Source organism: Scyliorhinus canicula, chromosome 5 (genome assembly GCF_902713615.1).
Source record: "Scyliorhinus canicula chromosome 5, sScyCan1.1, whole genome shotgun sequence".
Lineage (NCBI taxonomy): Eukaryota > Metazoa > Chordata > Chondrichthyes > Carcharhiniformes > Scyliorhinidae > Scyliorhinus > Scyliorhinus canicula.
Genome location: NC_052150.1, coordinates 17,964,722 through 17,983,968, shown reverse-complemented (window position 1 = coordinate 17,983,968; position 19,247 = coordinate 17,964,722). Strand labels below are relative to the sequence as shown.

Below are 19,247 nucleotides of genomic sequence, written 5' to 3'. Positions count from 1 at the left end.
GTAGTCTAGTCTGCTGCGAGATTATTTTATGGGATCTCAGTTCTTTGGGAAGTAAAATGGGACGGGAGGTAGTTGTGAGTTAGTTCAGTAGAGCTGGAGGTATCCAGCTCAGTCCTCGAGATACTTAATTCATCGATGAGAAGTGATAGTTCTGGAGAAGTATGTGATGCATGTGGCATGGCTTTGTAAAGAAGGGGGAATATTTTAGTAATAGGATAGCTCAGTAATGTGAATGGGGAGAGTGATAGTTCTGTAACCTGAAGGGCTGTAGTTAAATAACGAGGAGGGGGCAGCACGGTGGTGCAGTAGTTAGCACTGCTGCCGTATGGCACCGAGGTCCCAGGTTCGATCCCGGCTCTGGGTCACTGTTTGTGTGGAGTTTGCACATTCTCCACATGTTTGCGTGGGTTTTGCCCCCACAACCCAAAGATGTGCAGGGTAGGTGGATTGGCCACGCTAAATTGCCCCTTAATTGGAAAAAATGAATTGGGTACTCTAAATTTATTTTTAAAAAATATCGAGGGGCAGACAGTTCATTCAATTCGATAATGCAGCTTTACTCAAAAGGATAGGCTAAATGTGTAAACAAAATCATCAGGAAGAACAGTGAAGGAACAAATAGCCAAGGGTGATATTCATACAGAAAGCAATGTTAGCACGCGACTAGTGAAGGAAAAATTGAAAGACTAAATCTAAATAGCTAAAAGTCGAGTAAAGGCAAGATAAATTGTGGGGGGAAAGGACTAGTGCCAATAAAAAGCAAGAGGGTGAAAATATATGTATTCCATTGGGAGGAGGGGGAAGGAAAATAGTTCATTGATATGTGTGGAATGTGAAATGGATGACTAGAAACAGGACAAGACTGGTCCACACCAAGAGCAGTACACAACTAGGTTGGGGCCAAGGATGGACAGTGTACAGTGGTAGGAAGGTGCTGGGGGAGATCCATTGGGACATGCATTCTGTCTTGACGTAAAGGTGAAAACAAAGGAAGAAATGCTCGCTGTGTCGCACTGATTTTTAAAAACCCACTGCCATTCTGCCCATGGTAGTTGTCCATCAACCAGAAAGCCTAGACTGCGGCCGCCCGTCTTCCAAAGCCACCTGCAGTCCCATTAAATGAAGCTCAGCAGCCTTCCACTTCCCAAGCTTCAGAGACTTGGGAGCCAGCTTATAGGACTAGCAGGATAGGGATAGGACCGTAAATGGCGAGCAGCAAGGAATGCACGAGTGATTTTGTTGAGCATTATTCAATGATTTATTTGCTAAATTTAGATGTGATTTTGTATTTACCTTTGGATCTATGTCTCCGTTCAAGTGAGAGAGATATCAATAAGCGTTGACAGAAAGATAACCTGATGGTTATGCAGAGAGGAAAGATTTGGGACTGCTGGTGAATGGGGAAGCGCAGTTGAGGTTAATGGAAATGCTCCTCGGTGTGTTGATCTTAAGAGCCTGAAAGGCTTTCTGGGTTGCTGCCTACCTTCAACAATATGCATTTATATAGTGCCTTCAACATATTAAAACATTCATGGAGCTCCTCCTCCAGTTTATCATTTGTAGGTAGTGGTATGGGCTGGTATCTCATACAAGGTTGTGGAATATGCAGCAGATGATCACAAATTGAGGAACCCACTGGGCCGAGCAGTGTAGGAGGCATCCCTGAATGGTCAAGGCAGTGAAAGCATAATTTGAGGATGCTGGCTTTGCCCAATGATGTTTCTTATTTCACTGTATTCCTGCTGTGCAGGGATCAACTCGGGTTGCGAGCCATGTCGGGAGGGGAGTGTGCACCTGTCACCCTATAGACAGTCTCGAACTATTGAATTGATTGATTATTGTCACATGTTTTAGTATACAGTGAAAAGTATTGTTTCTTGCATGCTGTACAAACGATGCATACCGTACACAGGGAAGGAGATACTGCAGAATGTAATGTTACACTTATAGCAAGGTGTAGAGAAAAGATCAACTTAATATGAGGTAGGTCCATTCAAAAGTCTGATGGCAGTAGGGAAGAAGCTGTTCTTGAGTCAGTTGGTTCATGACCTCAAACTTTGGTATCTTTTTCCTGATGGAAGGTGGTGGAAGAGTGTATGTCTGGGGTGCGTGGGGTCCTTAATTATGCCGGCTGCCTTTCCGAGGCTGCGGGATTCATAGATAGAGCCAATGGATGGGAGGCTGGTTTGCGTGATGGACTGGGCTACATTCACGGCCTTTTGTAGTTTCCTGCGGTCTTGGGCAGAGCAGGCTCCATACCAAGCTATGATACAACCAGAAAGAATGCTTTCTATGGTGCATCTGTAAAAGTTGGTGAGGGTCGTAGCTGACATGGCAAATTTCCTAAGTCTTCTGAGAAAGTAGAGTCGTTGGTGGGCTTTCTTAACTATAGTGTTGGCATGGGAACCAGGACAGGCTGTTGGTGATCTATACACCTAAAAACTTGAAGCTCTTGACCCTTTTTTACTTTGTTCCCATTGATGTAGACAGGGGCATGTTCTCTACTATGCTTCCTTAAGTCGATGACAATCTCCTTTGTTTTGTTGACATTGAGGGAGAGATTATTGTCGTCGCACCAGTTCACCAGATTCTCTAATTCCTATACTCTGTCTCGCCATTGTTTGAAACCCGACCCACTACGGTGGTGTCATCAGCAAATTTGAAAATCAAGTTGCAGGGGAATTTGGCCACACAGTCATAGATGTATAAGGAGTATAGTAGGGGGCTGAGGACACAGCCTTGTGGGGCACCAGTGTTGAGGATGATCGTGGAGGAGGTGTTGTTGCCTATCCTTGCTGATTGTGGTCTGTGGAGTAGGAAGTTCAGGATCCAGTCGCAGAAGTAGGAGCCAAGGCCAAGGAGTTTGGAGATGAGTTTCGTAGCAATGGTGGTGTTGAAGGCTGAGCTGTAGTCGATAAATAGGAGCATGACATAGGTGTCTTTGTTATCTAGGTGTTCCAGGGTAGAGTGCAGGGCCATGGAGATGGCGTCTGCTGTGGACCTGTTCAGCGGTAGGCGAACTGGAGTGAATCAAGGCAATCCGGGAAGTTGGAGTTGATTCATGCCATAACTAACCTTTCGAAGCAGTTCATGATGATGGATGTCAGAGCCACTGGACGACAGTCAGTAAGGCACGCTGCTCGACTTTTTTTGGTGCAGGGATGATGGTCGTCTTCTTGAAGCAGTAGAAAGGCTGATTGGAACATAGGGGTCATAGAAGAGTCATGATTGTTGCTGGTGGTAGGATCACGGTTTAGATAGAGCAAGGCAACACTCGGAGAAGAGGAGATTTACAGTACAAAAATAAAGGGGAAATAGATTCTGCAAAATGAATTCAGTCTGAGACCAAGGTTTTCTAGGCAAATATATTTATTTAAAATGCAATTGAAAAAGGTAGATGACTATTCATCTTCTGCTTTTATGGAAAGCCCATGAGGCTTGACAACTTTAAAGGTGGATTTTTTGTGTTGTATATTTTAATTGGCCCATGCGCACCTTACAGTGCTGAAAATAAGATGCCTGATTTTATAAATCTGACGTTATTTAGTATCGAAACACCTATTGACAAAATATATTGAATTTACCACAGCATCTAAATGTGGGAACACAAAGTCCTATCCTTTATCGGACAGTCATTTCTTGTGACTGAGCAATATTAGTGGTAAGTTGTCAGAAAAGGGAAGTACAGATTGGAAGAAACCTCAATTCTTTCTACACTTTCTTGGATCAGAATTATCTTCGGATGATTTCCGTTTGCGAGTTCCCATCCCAGACTCGTCGGTAAGGTAGTAATTCTCAACCGAAGGAGGATGCTCCTGAAAAAAGGGGGGGAAAAAGTATAATAAATGGACATTTTAGACTGTGTCCCCACACTAATAATCAGAATAACAGTACTCAATAATTGTAACTTTCTTCCAGCTGGAACTGTGCGACTGGTTTTGAGATGAAATGCTGCACTACAATTATTAATATCCAAATACAAAGTTATGTCCCGACATCCTGGGCTACTGTGCGGTCAATTCCAGCCCCACTTGACCCGGAGTTACAACACAAGTGAAATTAGATGTTATTTTAAAATACCCGAGGACCTTGGCTGAGCCCAATAAACTACAGTCACCAGGTTTGTAAAATGTAAGCACAAGCAACCTTGCATATGTACAGTATTATAATTAAATAGGCAAAAAATACAACTGATTATCTGATACACCTTCCCAGGGCGGTACGGTGGCGCAGGGGTTAGCACTGCCACCTCACGGCACCGAGGACCCGGGTTAAATCCTGGCCCCGGGTCACTGACCGTCTGGAGTTTGCACATTCTCCCTGTGTCTGCGTGGGTCTCACCCCCGCAACCAAAAAAAAGTGTGCAGGATAGGCGGATTGGCCACGCTAAATTGCCCCTTAATTGGAATTTTAAAAATTGGGTACTCTAAATTCATTAAAACAAATAATACACCTTCCTACACCCCCCTTCTAACTACCCCCACTCTCCACACACACACACACAAAGGGAAAAGGGAGGTTGAGAGGCAAGGTAAATAAATGAAAATAAAAGGAAAAAGGATCTTTATGCACTGGGGTGGCCTCAAGGTTAGTGCGTTTCTGTGCTTCAGCTTTTGTTTCGGTACTACTTCCTTCTAGGCTCGAGACTGCAGACAGACATCAGGAAAGCTCGTCTACTTTCTCTGTAGATTCAGCATTATTTGAAGTTTACGGCAAACTGATTTTACCACTTATTTTTACAACAATAAAGCAGTTCTTTACTTCAGCACAGAGAGAGCAAGAGACAGAGACAGGATTCCTTTCACTTCCAAGGTCTAAACATTTCTGCCCAGTTCTCTCAAAAGGCATTGTTGTTTTATGTACTCTGGGATAACACAGGCTGCAACTCGATGCAGCTTTGACCAAAAGATACTGCAAACTTTGAAGTAAGTTCAATGTGATTTATTGAACCATTAGCACAGTTCTCTATGAGTTCGACTCTCCTGCTAATCTTGCTATAGTAACTCAGTCTAACTAACCAGACTGCTCTAAGCCACGTGGTGGGTGTGATGCTTCTGATCTGCCCCTGTCCTACTCTTTTAAGTATCTATCGCCTGTGGAAAGAGACAGAGCATGTGTGCCTGTCCTTATATATGGGTTGTGTAATGCCCCCTTGTGTTAGTGTCACCTCTGGGTGTCTTGACTGCCCATTGGTCGTGTCCTATTCTATGTGTTTATTATCTGTATGTCTGCATGTCATGACGTCTCTGGTGCTCCCTCTAGTGTTTACTTAGTCGCAGTGTATTTACATTAACCCCTTGTGTATTTACAGTGATGCATATCACCACAGGCATCACACAGCAACCAATCTGACTGGTGTTGGGCAGAACACGGTTCCTGGCCAACCTACCGGTTTCCAGCCAACCAAACGAACCAACTTCCTCCAAAGTTCCCTCAGATTCACTCGGTGCCGGCGAGTCTGTTTCCCCTCTCCAAAATACAAATATGAAACACAATGTCCTGACAAGCAGGCTGCTTCAGCTAGAGTCCTCTGTTTAAATGTATATTCCGAATATGGGTCCACAGACGAAAAATAATAAAAGAAAATATAATGGAAACCAAGGAAATAAACAGGTAGGACTCTTACCCAAATCACCCAAAATGGCATAAAGTTATGTTATTAACTTCTAATTAACAGAAAGCCACCAGGTATCAATTAAACTGAGATCACAAGAAATTAATAATGATCTTTAATAGAATGGTACTTTACCGAGACCTTCAGATAGATATTTCTGTACAGTGCTGAATAATCCAAACAGACCTGCTAACTGCAATATATTTGGAACAGCAACTGGTTTAAAAACACCACCATAAGTGTTACCCCCAATACTGCTGTCACTTTATGGCAGTGCTAAATTCTGAGAGCGGAATTTCTTTTCCTCTGGCAACAGATTCACAGGGGAAAACAAGGATTAAAAAGAATACACAGCAAGTCGCTAGCTCTGAAATGCATACCCCGAAAGGATGGTGAAAGCAGATTCAATAGTAACTCTCAAAAGGAAATTGGATATATACTTGGAAAAGGAGGAATTTGTGGGGCCTTGGGGAATGGGCAGACAAAGGGACCCTTTTAAAGAGCCACTTCAATCACGATGGGCCGAGTGGTTTCCTTCTGTGGGCCACGATTGTGTCAAGTGCCAAGCAGGCGCTGTATGTGCAAGGTCTCTGCACCTGCGATGAACAGGAAAATAGGCATTCATTCGAGACTTACATGTAGGCAAATGTGATTCAAATCACAAAAATTTCTATTGCCGGCCCAACCGGGAAAAGGTGACCAAAATTCGCAGGTCACTGCTGCGAGTTATATGCTCAAGTTTCCGTGTAAAGTCATCGGCAAAGCTTTTCCTTCCGTTGGCTAAAGCACGTTACATGGCTCCACGGCCAGTTGCTGGCCCCCTTTGACCTGTTTGTTGGTGTCCTACTGTCAGATATCGCACTAAAATACGTGCCGGATGAGGCTTCAGCCTAGAGGAGCTAAAGGCAGCAGGCATTAACAGACGGGTGGCACGTACTATTCGCATTTCTGTTGATCACAGATGCTGCAACAAGTCAACTGAATCTATTCAGTGTAATCTCCAACTATCGTTCCAAGTGAATCATCTTCCCAAGAAAGGCTTCCGTGGCTAAGAAGGGAGATTCTTCTGCTGAAGCAATTAAGGTGACAACCCAGCTAACTGGACCCGTCATGCCAATCCATAATATATACAAAAGAGAAGGCACCCGGGTGGACTCAGGATGAGAAGAATTTTGAGGCCGTTGCAAGCAAGCCTCCGTCTGGCCCGTGCAAATGCACATTTGTTTAGAATCACTGCTGAAAGAGCAAAGGAAGCAGCAGAGTAGGATCTTGAGAAGGAGAAATAAAATATAAACTATCTGCAACTATTCAATAAATAATTGATACTTCTTAAAAAGAAAAAGAAAATTGGCAAAATGCTTGAACTTCAACTCTCCCAGGAATCAGCGTAATGTATTTGTGATTGTAACAGTAGTTGTAAAAAAGATTTTAAAGATGTATGATTCTATGAAGTCATCCGAAAACTCTCTGCAGTTTGGCACCAGCACGGACCGTTCTCCCAGTGTGATTCTGGGCTGTAATGCATGTTCAGCATCTGCTATTAGTAGCACTCAGTGGGAAGATTTCGAGTGGAGGACATGCCTGGTGAGATTAACCAGAAAGCAGACACAGAGTGGTAGCTACAACAGAGACTGGCTGAAGGGGCAGAGTGAAAGGAGGTCTCCGAGCTTCATCAAGGACAGTATGCTAGCCTGTGTCAGGATCTGTAGACTAGATATGCTGCAACAATGCAAGATAACTATTTTTGAACATATTCAGATACTTAAATAATTATTTAAATTTAACATTTGCACTTTCTTAATGCTTAGAATTTTCAAATATTTTTTGTATCAGTCCCAGGTTTAGTTTCTGAATAAATCTTCCCACTCTTATATTAAAATGTTTGAAAGTTTTAACACAATTATCAAAAGAAGTCCAGCATTTTCTGTTGCAAATGTAACACAAAAATCTGGAATCTAACATTTTTTAAAAGTTTATTTTTCTAACATTATTAGTTCGAAATTCCAAATGTTACAATAAATCACTATAATCAGTGTTCATCATTTTCCGCTTGCTTACGGGGGTAGGGTTCATTGTGAAAATCTGAACAAGCCATGTTCTATCAGCCCTGCTCTAGCCAATAGCAGCCTGCTTGGTTCTTGTTCCTATTACACTACATTCACATCGATGAGCACCCTCCAGGTAATTTCAGGCTAATACCTTGTTCCAAGGCAAAACTGAATCCTGGCCACAATCTCTGGGGAAAACTGAAGTACACCTCCAGATTTCTACAAACTCCTGATGCAGCTCTTCAGCAACCCAGTGACTGTCTCCACAAGCTGCTCGGTAACATATCTAACCCTTGTCTCGGCCTGTGAAATAGCTTTATAAACCACAGCGGCAGGTGGTATGTGTTGTTGCCAATGAAGAAAAACCGTCAGTTCAATCACCCTTCCCCAAGCTTGTGGGCAATATCAAAATTTCTCCTGGTGAAGGCTTCATGACATGAACCTGAGTGTGGAGCACTGACAGACGACACAGACGATCTGCACATCAAGAGTGTGCAATTCCTGCCTGTTTATGAAGCTGTGATCAAGGGAATCTTTAATACCATTATGAGTAACAATGTCCCTCAGCTAATAGGACACATGTTCCATCCGCCCCCCCCCCCCGCCATTTTCAGATATTTGCCACAGGTAGTATTGTGGGATATGGGGCAAAGTCAGGGACTTGGAGCTAGGACACAGGTAAGCCATGATCTTATTGACTGGCACAAGGGACTACTCTCTCATTCCTATGTTTATTGTTGCTGACTGCAGGAAGGCTGAGATCACATGACAGAAGATGCATGTACACCCAAGCGAATGGGCACAATGTGGCAAACCTTCCCAAATGGCCATTCTGACCCCATGGTGTCGCCAGTTTTGTAGGTGGGACTGCTCCTGGTGCAGCTAGCTTAAAGATCACAGTCATTATGGGTATTGCTCATGTACATTAAGATTCTGCAATCTCTTGTGCCATTTCAGTCATTCTGCCCAGGTATCTGGGTGGTAAACCTGCAGAATCCTAAGGCCATCATTCAAAACTCCAGGGATGTCCAGGTGCTGGTTCCGCACAAGCATAAGTACCAGAGTTTCCCCACTCGGGAAATTCTTTATCATAGAATTTACAGTGCAGAAGGAGGCCATTCGGCCCATCGAGTCTGCACCGGCTCTTGCAAAGAGCACCCTACCCAAGGTCAACACCTCCACCCTATCCCCATAACCCAGTAACCCCACCCAACACTAAGGGCAATTTTGGACACGAAGGGCAATTTATCATGGCCAATCCACCTAACCTGCACATCTTTGTGACTGTGGGAGGAAACCGGAGCACCCGGAGGAAACCCACGCACACACGGGGAGGATGTGCAGACTCCGCACAGACAGTGACCCAAGCCGGAATCGAACCTGGGACCCTGGAGCTGTGAAGCGATTGTGCTATCCACAATGCTACCGTGCTGCCCAGACATCTATGATGTGGATCGGATGAAAACTGCTGCCTTCCAGAGCATTAACGTGTTAACATTTTCCCCAATCTCCCTCACCGTCTACTAAGCATTGTCCATGACAAATAAAATTCACCCACCCATGTCTTTTGTAACGTTTGAAAGCTTAATTAGTTACTATTGTATTTGAACCTCTATATTTACTAACATCAGCCGCATCGTTTCTCAAAGTGTTGTAACAGGTCTATAAATCCACACATATAATTTTTTTACAGCCACAATTGGCTTTTGGCAATGAGAAAACAGCTCGAATCTGCCACATCAGACTGAAACTTAAAAGGACAAAAATAATAAGTTTGCCCCTACAGCAGATGAGAATCAAGTTACTTATGATGTTCCGCCTGAAAGTTAGTTACTTTCAGCTCAATGTCATTGCAACAGCACATCACGCTTGGGAGAGGAGAGGAGGTAAAACCCGAGGCATCTGTCAAAGAATCACTGGATATGGGAAGGAAGTGAAAGATTTTAGTGTGAGCTGAAAGCAGCCTGCAGAATGGCTTTCAAAAGAGAATTGCATAAATACTTGAAAGTGAAAATCTGCAGGGCTATGGTGAAAGGGCAGGGGATTGGGTCCAATTGGCTACCTTTTTCAGAGCTAGCACAGGCATGATGGGCTAAATGGCTTCTTTCATTTGGCCAAACTGCTCCATGCTGGTGTTTATGCTCCAAGTGAGCCTCCTCCCACTCCTCTTCATCTAACCCCACCAGCACCTTTCTAGCTTCCTCTGCATCTAAGCTATGTATTCACCCCAACTACCCACTCTTTGGGTAGAGACATTATTGGATTTATGGGTGACTATCTTTGGCCCCTACTCTTCTTCAGTATTAGCTAGAACCCAATTTGCTATTGGTCACAAATTTTAAAATTGTACTTCTGATTCTAGAGTCCAAATGAACAATGACCCCAGCCCTAAACCCTGTGGAACACCACTTCCTACCTTCGCTCAGTCTCAGTAACCTGTAAGCCCCAGCTTCCTTTTTCTGTTCTCTAGGCAGCTTGCAATATATTTTACTACTCGTCCCCGACTTCACATGCTCTGACCTTCGTAATGAGTCGACCTCATCAAAGGATGTTTGAAAGTCCAAATGTATGACATCAATTGCATGACCCATTTCTAATCTTTTGTTATGCTTTCAAAGGATTCAATAATGTTAGTCAAACATGAGCTTTCCTCTTAAATCCATGCTAGCCATTTTGTATTATGGAACTCTTGTGTCTCAGTAGGAAGCAGTCCTGCCTCTGAGACAGGTGCTGGTGGTTCATGTCCTGCCCCAGGGCTTGTTGGCTGTGGATGGAGTGTTCATGGCGTGGTCCAACCAGATTGTTTATCAGTCTGCTATTCCTTCCAACACGTACCCACTATTCCCCAAAGGGGAAAGAGTGCACGTGAAGATAAGAAACTAACTATTATGTCATTCCATGGTTGTACAATATGGAGTTGGACTAACTGTTTTTGTAAATAATGATTCAAAGACGCAATGGTGTTATTGCTGAATGAACCATCATGTGGGTATACAAACTTTATAATTTAGAAAATAGTATTCTTGAAACAACTTGAGTATAAACTAAAACTGATTAGATGAAAGACCAAGTGAAACCTTCCTCTTGTAAATGAAGACAACAAACAGAAGTAACTATATAAAAAAAATAATTGAAATTGTTGAAAATTGTACATTAAAATAGAAATTTTAGAAAATAGACAACTGGTCTGAAAGAATCTATAAAGAACAAAATTAGGTTAATGTTTTGGGTGATAGATCAAGCTTTGACACAGGATCAATGTCCAAAGCATTAGGCAGTTCTGGATCTGAAGGTTGTCCTAGTTGTTTTATGGATCAGTTAACAGGTTAATAATAATAATAATAATCTTTATTGTCACAAGTAGGCTTACATTAACACTGCAATGAAGTTACTGTGAAAAGCTCCTAGTTGCTATATTCCGGCAACTGTTCGGGTACACAGAGGGAGAATTCAGAATGTCCAATTCACCTAACAAGCACGCCTTTCGAGACTTGGGGGAGGAAACAGAGCACCTGGAGGAAACCCACGCAGACACAGAGAGAACATGCAGACTCCGCACAGAGAAGTGACCCAAGGCGAGAATCGAACCTGGGACCCTGGCGCTGTGAAGCAAAAGGGATAACCACAAACCGTTACAAAAAATAATTATTTTTATTTGCTGGACAATACATTTATTAGTAAATATCTATACCACATAACTCCACAGAAGATTTAGAATGTAGGACAAACCTGTATGAGATAGTCTGCGATATACTCTGGTTTGAGACACAACACATTATGTTTAAGAGCCTCAGCCACATTCACTCTTGGGTCCTCGGGTTTTAGTTTGCCAAAATCAGCAAACAGATGGGTAGCTTCTTTGAATTCCAGTACTAAATGACTGGGAAGTACCTGAAGTATGAGAAAGGTTACAGTATCAGTATTTAATACAGGATTATATTAAACCCAAGTCGGTCGACATCAATTTGAGATTACTTACTATACTCTTTAAATTAAGTTTATGATTGTGTATTCACTCTATCATGGGGCCAGGAGGCAAATGATTTTGCAGGTGGGAATGAGTCCGAGGTGACAGTCCCAAAATCTCCTGACCCCCTTAAAAAAAAAATTAGAGTACCCAATTCTTTTCTTTTTCCAACTAAGGGGTAATTTAGCACGGCCAATTCACCTACCCTGCACATCTATTTGGTTTGTGGGGATGAGACCCACGCAGTCACGGGGAGAATGTGCAAATTTCACTCGGACAGTGACCCGGGACTGTGATCAAACCCACTGGTAGCCCACTGCACTACCGTGCTGCCCGGGTAAGTGTTACCCTTACTTTACGAGGCAGCTAAAATACATAATGTGTTCATTGATAGGAGTTCAATTTATGAGAGCCTCACTCGAGTCAGGCTGGCACTTCAGCCACTCAAGAAAAAAGTGATAAAATACGTCCAAACTTTATTTTGAAAGTGGAGTACGGGAATTTTCTCAGGAACATGGAAATGGCAGAGCTTCGAAAAGTGGAGCCTGTGCAGAACCCGGGAGACAACAGCAGGAAAACCCAGTGCAAGCATATTGCATGGAAAGGTTGGGAATGTTCGGACACATTTATAAATCAAGTGATTTCTTTGAGAATTTTGAAAAACCGTTATGCTCAGTGGCTCGAATTGAACAACATTACATTAAATGCCTTTTGATTGAGTAGTTTTTCTTGTACTTGCTGGTTGTAAATAATACCTATTTGATTATTTGGTTTTGTGCTGATTATTGACTGGTTCCTCAATCTTGTGCTGCCAGAGTATATTTGCTCTTACTAAGTCGAGTGGATATATGATGTATGACCACAGAGCGAGTATCTCAGATAATCTGAATACTGGGCCCATACAGATGCTTTTGAACGCAGGATTTATGAAATGTTCTTCACGGACATGTGCCAGATGTAAGCCATTTAAATGGGTGGACAAATTATACAGACAAACAATACAAGATCTTTGGAAAGTAAAAGAATCTTTATAAAATAACTAACCTTAGCTCCACCTGAAAGCAGAAGGCGCCTGAAGCCTGCCTCCTTGGTTTGATCAAAATTTAAAATAACTTTCCAACCTGTAAATGCACCAATCTGCGCAGACAAAGGAGATGTTAATTTAGTCAAATATTATGTACGTTCTGAATTGATTTCCCTGCAATAAAAGGGTGGAGTATTTCTCTTTCTGTAATTCTACTTGAAGAAGTCATTATTGCTTCAAAGGTTTACACGGAAAGCTTGGAAATCATTTTTAACAATAGATGCAAAGACATTTTGCCTTTGCTGTGCATTGTTTAATTGAGACAAAAAAACCTGTCTTCCTTTTCTCACTGCACTAGCTAAGTCTCCCTTCTTCAACTCTTGGAAATGCAAAAACTTTGTTATAATTCAATTGTGCAGATTCTGTCACTTTAGATTGCACCAGATGCCACTAAGACCAAAAATGCAAGGGTGTTTCTTTTCAAGTTCCTCCAATGGGAGAGTAGAACCTCCTTGCCTGGCAGACTAAGGTGTGCAACGTCAGGGAAGAGTGGAAGTTTAAGAATCGCTGTTTGTGAATTCAGTACAGAAACGTTAAAATCATTTTGGTTGAGTTTTCCCAGGTCCACTCAATAACTTTATGTCCAGAAAATATATGCTTCTTTTCAATTAGACTCCTAATGTGTACCTGCTAAGTAACACTGAGCATAGTTCATCATGACAGTACCTCAGCACTAGCATCCTGTTGTCTCATCACCTCCAGGTTCTTCCTCCATCGCATGGCTGCAACTGCAAGCTTCTTCTGTTGTACGCTAATTCCAGGCAACACGTCCAGGATGACTCTGCTACCCCATTCATAGTTCTCCTCCTGTAAAAGAAAGTGATTATAGTGCTCACAGTAAATATTCTTCTTTTGAAGCTCTACACCATAATGTTGTGTAATGCTTCAAATCCATCTTGCCACTTGGCTATTGTACATATTCATCACAGTGAGGTATGAGATTCTATGTTTGAACTGATGCCAAGAAACTTCATGGGGTCTGAATTAAATGTTGAGGACTCCTAGGGCAACACCCTCCCGACTGTATACCACTGTGCCTCCACTTCTAGTGGGTATGTCCTGCTGCTGGGACCGGACATACCCAGGGATGGCATGGATAGGATATTGAGGCAGATTTTAGGCAAGTGTTTGAGCAAAAGATAAAATATTTACAAGTAAAGAAAGGGCTTGCAGTGTAGCCATAAAGGGCTAAGGGATTTGGCGATGAAAGCAATGCCAGTGCATCTGCAGTTTCTCCAAGAAGAAAATTGGGTAGGTTTTGGGATTAACCTCAATGTCAAAGGCTGAGAGTATCAACAATAAAGTAGTGAAAAATAAGGGTCTTTAGGAGTGAAGGACATAGCTAAGGGAAAGGGTGGGCAAAATGGTACTCGTCAAATGAGAAAGAGCAGGCTGGGGAAGAATTGAGTAGAAAGAATGTGGTGAAGCAGAAGAGTGAGGCAGACAGAGGACAATACTGCTGCCGCTACCAGCGAAATACGCAGGAGGATATCTAAGCTGAAACAAAGTGATGTAGTGGGGTCAGCATAGGAAGATCAGGAGCAATAGGGCTATTCAGAGTGTCATGTGAGAATATCTTTAAGAAATGGGTGTTTATAAATGGGTTTGTATATAAATATCTGTAGTGAGTGTACCTTTAAGAAGTGGGTGTTTATTACTGCAGTGATGTCAGAGTGTGGGTGGAGCTGGGCTGTCTATAAGCTTTTTACTTTCGTTGTAGACTGTTTGCTGCAGGGTGTGTTTTAGTTTCGCATTCAGAGCTGGATAGCTGCAGTCACAGCCAGAAGGTGTACGAGTCTCGCTGTATCTAAAGAATGTAAATCGATCCTTTGGTGATTTAAAACTAATAACTGCACTCAGTAGTGGCTTTACTGAGACATAGTCTTACTTTTAAAAATACTTTTCGATTTCTGGCATACCACACCTGTAGAGTGGGCCCTGTGCTCCCCATACCACAATCTATTAAAAGTTGTGGGCCAGGTGAACTCCATGATACACTTTGTGGTTCTCTAAACTCTGGCCCATAACACGAAGTAGAAATAGCAGATAGGGCTAAAGCAAAGATCAGGGTAAGGTAAATGGGGAAAGGACAAGTGAATGATAGGAGAAGATGGATAGGAAGGTGGGCAAGATAGGTTCCTGGGCAACAGCTGTTTCACACATTGCAGAGAAGGGGAAATTGTACAGAAAGAGACGGAACATAGTAGGTAAGAGGACTCCACATCTTATTTTTATAGGCAAAAATATATATTGCAGGGACATCAAGTCATATTTATATCTCCCTAGTGGGTTTATAAAGGAACACAAAACCGACTTCAGATTTTATTTTATGAATGTGTTCTGCCAATAACAGTGTATGTTTGAATGGGACAAAATCAGTTCTTGTGTATTGCTTTTAGTTGAAATATTTTGCTGGGAACACATAACCTGGACAAATTTTGCAGCAGCTCTGCAGGCCTCCAGATAGGACCGATGAAGGACCCACTTTCCAGCTGCCATTGAAGCCAAGTATTTTTCATTACGCAATGGCTGCCCGACAATGATGTGCGTACAGGAAGGGTCAAAGCATTGTCTGTCCAGTACCACTGCACCTAAAAAATAAATCAAATTACACATTTACTCACGAATGGTCAAATCATTAACTTTGAAGATACATGTACTGCAAATGATGATACGATTGGTTCAGCTTTTTACACCACAGAATTCCAGCATATAAATATCTGTCTGGATTGCACTTCCTGTATCCAAGGTTTAATCAGTTGGATCTTTTATAAAGCTTTCCAGTCAGATTTCTGTTACTGTAAACTCTTTTTAAGTACGAATTTGGTTGGTCTATTCTCAACTCCACATCAGTGTCAACAATTTGCACCGGCTTCCAACTGTTTAATTCTGAGGCAAATATTCCATCCAATTTGCACAAATGGTATCTCAGACTTTAATCTGGATAAACAGACAATTTAAATTCATTCGGTGTTTATCAGTCCAAGAAATGTTGCCTTTTAATCTAAATTCCAGGAGTACATGTACTCCCATTTGCCCAAGGCCAAGTTAATCTTTTTATCCGAAACATTCTTGAACTCCATTTGGTCAGAGATTGTAACATAGCCACAATTTTAATCGGTGATGCCTACACAACACCCGTGATCACCCGTTTCTGATTCTAATCAACTATCTCAAACAGGAGTTTATCAAGAATTAGTTAACTCAAATTTGTTCAACTTTCTTCCATAATGAACCTATGTTGTGATGTGGAGATGCCAGCGTTGGACTGGGGTGAGCACAGTAAGAAGTCTTACAACATCAGGTTAAAGTCCAACAGGTTTGTTTCGAATCACTAGCTTTTTGAGCACAGCTCCTTCCTCAGGTGCCCAGAGGAAGGAGCTGTGCTCTGAAAGCTAGTGATTCGAAACAAACCTATGTTGGATGTAGAAGAATTTGGGCTGGGATTTCCTCTGGTGGTTCTGTTGGAGTCTCATTGTGCAAGGTCCCCACCGATTTTGGCATTTCGCAGGCAGCCTTATTAAGGGATGGAACATTTACTCATCCCTTATAAAACCAATGACATAAAGAGGCGACCCCTCTCTAGATTGTGAACTCCTGCTTCACTCCCATTATACAGAGTGTATAGGCCTCCTGATGAGTGGAAATGGACACCATTTAAGAGTGTGGGGTAGGAAATAATGCAGATCTTCAAAATTACATGCTATAAAAAATATTCATTGCATAGGGGATCAAAGGGAGTTAGAGAGCGAACTGGGCACTGGTTGGGCAATCTACCCAATCTCTGGTAGCCAGGCATTGGATTTTCTGGCTGAATATTGATTCCGTAGATGCGCCTGTAGTGATACATGTGCCCACTGATCCAATGTAAATGAAGTGTCCTCATGATGATTCTACAAACCTGAGTAGGCTCATACCCAAAGATCACATGAGCATGATTCCAAAGATTACATTAGGATTATAGCTGCTGGATTTTGGAAACTATTTAATTAAACAAACCATATTTTGTTGCCTCTGTTAATGATTTAACGCATCAATACCACACTATTTTATCACAGCAACCAGAATGGTAGTAGCTGATAGCAGCAGGATCCCAGTTTCCATCCCCAGTCCGTGCTGCTCCCAAGCACGGAACCACAACTGGCTGCAGAGGTCCTGCCACCTGTGCCAGGTCAAAATTCAGTGTGCCACATGAGAAAGTGCTCAAGTACGTAAAGCGATTATCTCAGTTGTGATGTCTTCTAAGGTCACTCATTGTCACAGAAGGAAGAATGATCACACTGGCAGCTATGAGACAGAGAAAGGATGGAAGAAATTAATATATTAGGTGGAAAAGTGCTGCTTATGGTTAAAGAGAATGCAAAGCTAGAGCTGTTGGCGCTGGCAGAGAATGGAAAGGATGGAGGCATTAAAAGGGATTTCAACGACTTCAGAACTTGAAGGTGATCAGGTAGCTGTAAAGTAAAAGTTTTCAAGTCATAGAATCATGGAATTTACAGTGCAGAAGGAGGGTATTCGGCTCATCAAGTCTGCACCGGCCCTTGGAAAGAGCACCCTACTCAAGCCCACACCTCCACCCCATCCCATAACCCAGTAATCCCACCAATGGCAGTGTGTTGCATGCACAGATTTAGAAACTCCCATGTGTGAAACTGGGACAGACTGGCAGGTGGGCTGGAACAACCATCATTGGGGCAACACCGTAGCATTTTTATTTTTTTTTAAAATTTAGATTACCCAATTATTTTTTCCAATTAAGGGGCAATTTAGCATGGCCAATCCACCTACTCTGCACATTTTTTTTTTGGGTTGTGGGGACGAAACCCACGCAGACACGGGGAGAATGTGCAAACTCCACACGGACAGTGACCCAGAGCCAGGATCGAACCTGGGACCTCAGCGCCGTGAGGCGGTTGTGCTAACCACTAGGCCACTGTGCCCCTCAACACCGTAGCATAGCGGTCAGGGACACGGGTTTGATTCTGACCTTGGGTGACTGTGTGGAGTTTTCACATTCTCCCCGCGTCTCCATTGGTTTCCTCCGGGTGCTCTGGTTTCCTCCCACAGTCCAAAGATGTGTAGGTTAGGTAGATGGACCATACTAAGTATGGCCCTTGGTGTCCAAACGTTAGGTGGGATTACGGAGATAGGGCGGGGGAGTGGGCCTGGGTGGGGTGTTCTTTCGAAGGGTTGGTGCAGACTCGATAGGCTGAATGGTCTCTTTTTGCACTGTAGGGATTCTAAGATCAGCACTGAAGGCAGTAGTAGAATCATAGAATTTACAGTGCAGGAGGCCATTTGGCCCATCGGATCTGCACCGTCCCTTGGAAAGAGTAGGCCACACCTCCACCCTATTCCCGTAACCCAGTAATCCAACCTAATGTTTTTGGAAACCAAGGGTAATTTATCATGGCCAATCCACCTAACCTGCATATTTTTGGACTGTGGGAGGAAACCGGAGCACCCGGAGGAAACCCACGCAGACACAGGGAGAACGTGCAGGCTCCACCCAGAGTGTGAGCCAAGCCGGGAATCGAACCTGGAACCCTGGAGCTCTGAAACAACAGTGCTAACCACTGTGCTACCATCCCGCTCCCCAGTAATGAGGTCGAAGAGGAGGAAGGAAAGGAAACCATAACAGGATGTAGCTTTTAACAGGTCGAAAACTGGATGAGAGGGATTTCAATAAGGAGAAGTGCAGGAGAGGTGGCAGTGAGTGAATAGTAACGATTCAGTCGGCACTCTAAATGCAAAAAGGTCAGTTGGAGGTAAACCAGCTGAGGGGGAAATCAAACATGGGCATTTTATGGAAGTTTTGAAACAAGTAGGGACAGCACCAGAAGACAAAGAGGGAGACAAGAAAGGGATATTATCATGGGGGAGAAGTTGGATAACCAGGAGCTGTGACAAGAGGGAATTAAGAAATCGGTTAATAGTGACTGAATGAGGATTCAAAGATTTCAAAGGAGAGGTGGAAAGAAACAAGATGTTGAAATATGAAGAAATGCAGAAGGATGGAAATATGACTAGGTGGGAACTGGAGATTAATACTTTGAAACTACCTTCACAAAAGAGGAGGATGCTAACAATGAGGAATGGGGAGTAGATAAACTGGTAAGGATAAATATGAATAAAGACTGGTACTTAAAACGCTGGAATTGCTCAAAGCAGAGAAGTCACCGGTCTAACTGGATGCATCCTACTACGCTGAGCAATATAAGGATGGAAACATTGGAGGCTCAGGCCACAAACTCCTTGAATATGGGAGTGGTGTCAGAGGACTGGAGGGTTATAATTGTTAAAATCCTACTTAAAAACGGGGATAGGGATAAACCTGGTCAGCCAGTTATCTATGCTGGTTGGGAAACCTCGAGAGACTGCAATCCAGACAAAATGAATGGTCACTTGGAAGAACATGGGTAAATAAATGGCAGCCAGTATAGACTGAAAGAAAAATTACGTCTGCTAAACTTGATCTGAGTTCTTAGGAGTCATAGATTCTTAATGTACAGGAGGCTCTTCAACTCATCATAC

The 19,247-nt window shown here is 42.8% G+C and overlaps 1 protein-coding gene across 9 annotated transcripts in view; it reads right to left on the bottom strand.

The window, feature by feature from the left end:
- Nucleotides 1–3,351: 3,351 nt before the first annotated feature.
- topbp1 (DNA topoisomerase II binding protein 1) overlaps nt 3,352–19,247 on the bottom strand; it is a 79,346-nt gene continuing 63,450 nt past the window's right edge. For 8 of the 9 annotated variants that reach the window (XM_038796674.1, XM_038796676.1, XM_038796673.1 and 5 more), the window contains 5 exons: nt 15,141–15,304; nt 13,380–13,520; nt 12,674–12,766; nt 11,392–11,553; nt 3,352–3,815 (listed from right to left, as the gene is read on the bottom strand). In XM_038796674.1, the coding sequence (XP_038652602.1) occupies nt 3,702–3,815; nt 11,392–11,553; nt 12,674–12,766; nt 13,380–13,520; nt 15,141–15,304 (674 nt within the window). In that variant the 3' untranslated portion in view covers nt 3,352–3,701. Of the gene's footprint in view, nt 3,816–11,391; nt 11,554–12,673; nt 12,767–13,379; nt 13,521–15,140; nt 15,305–19,247 lie in introns of those variants that run through there. The other variant, XR_005460612.1, reaches the window with a different exon arrangement.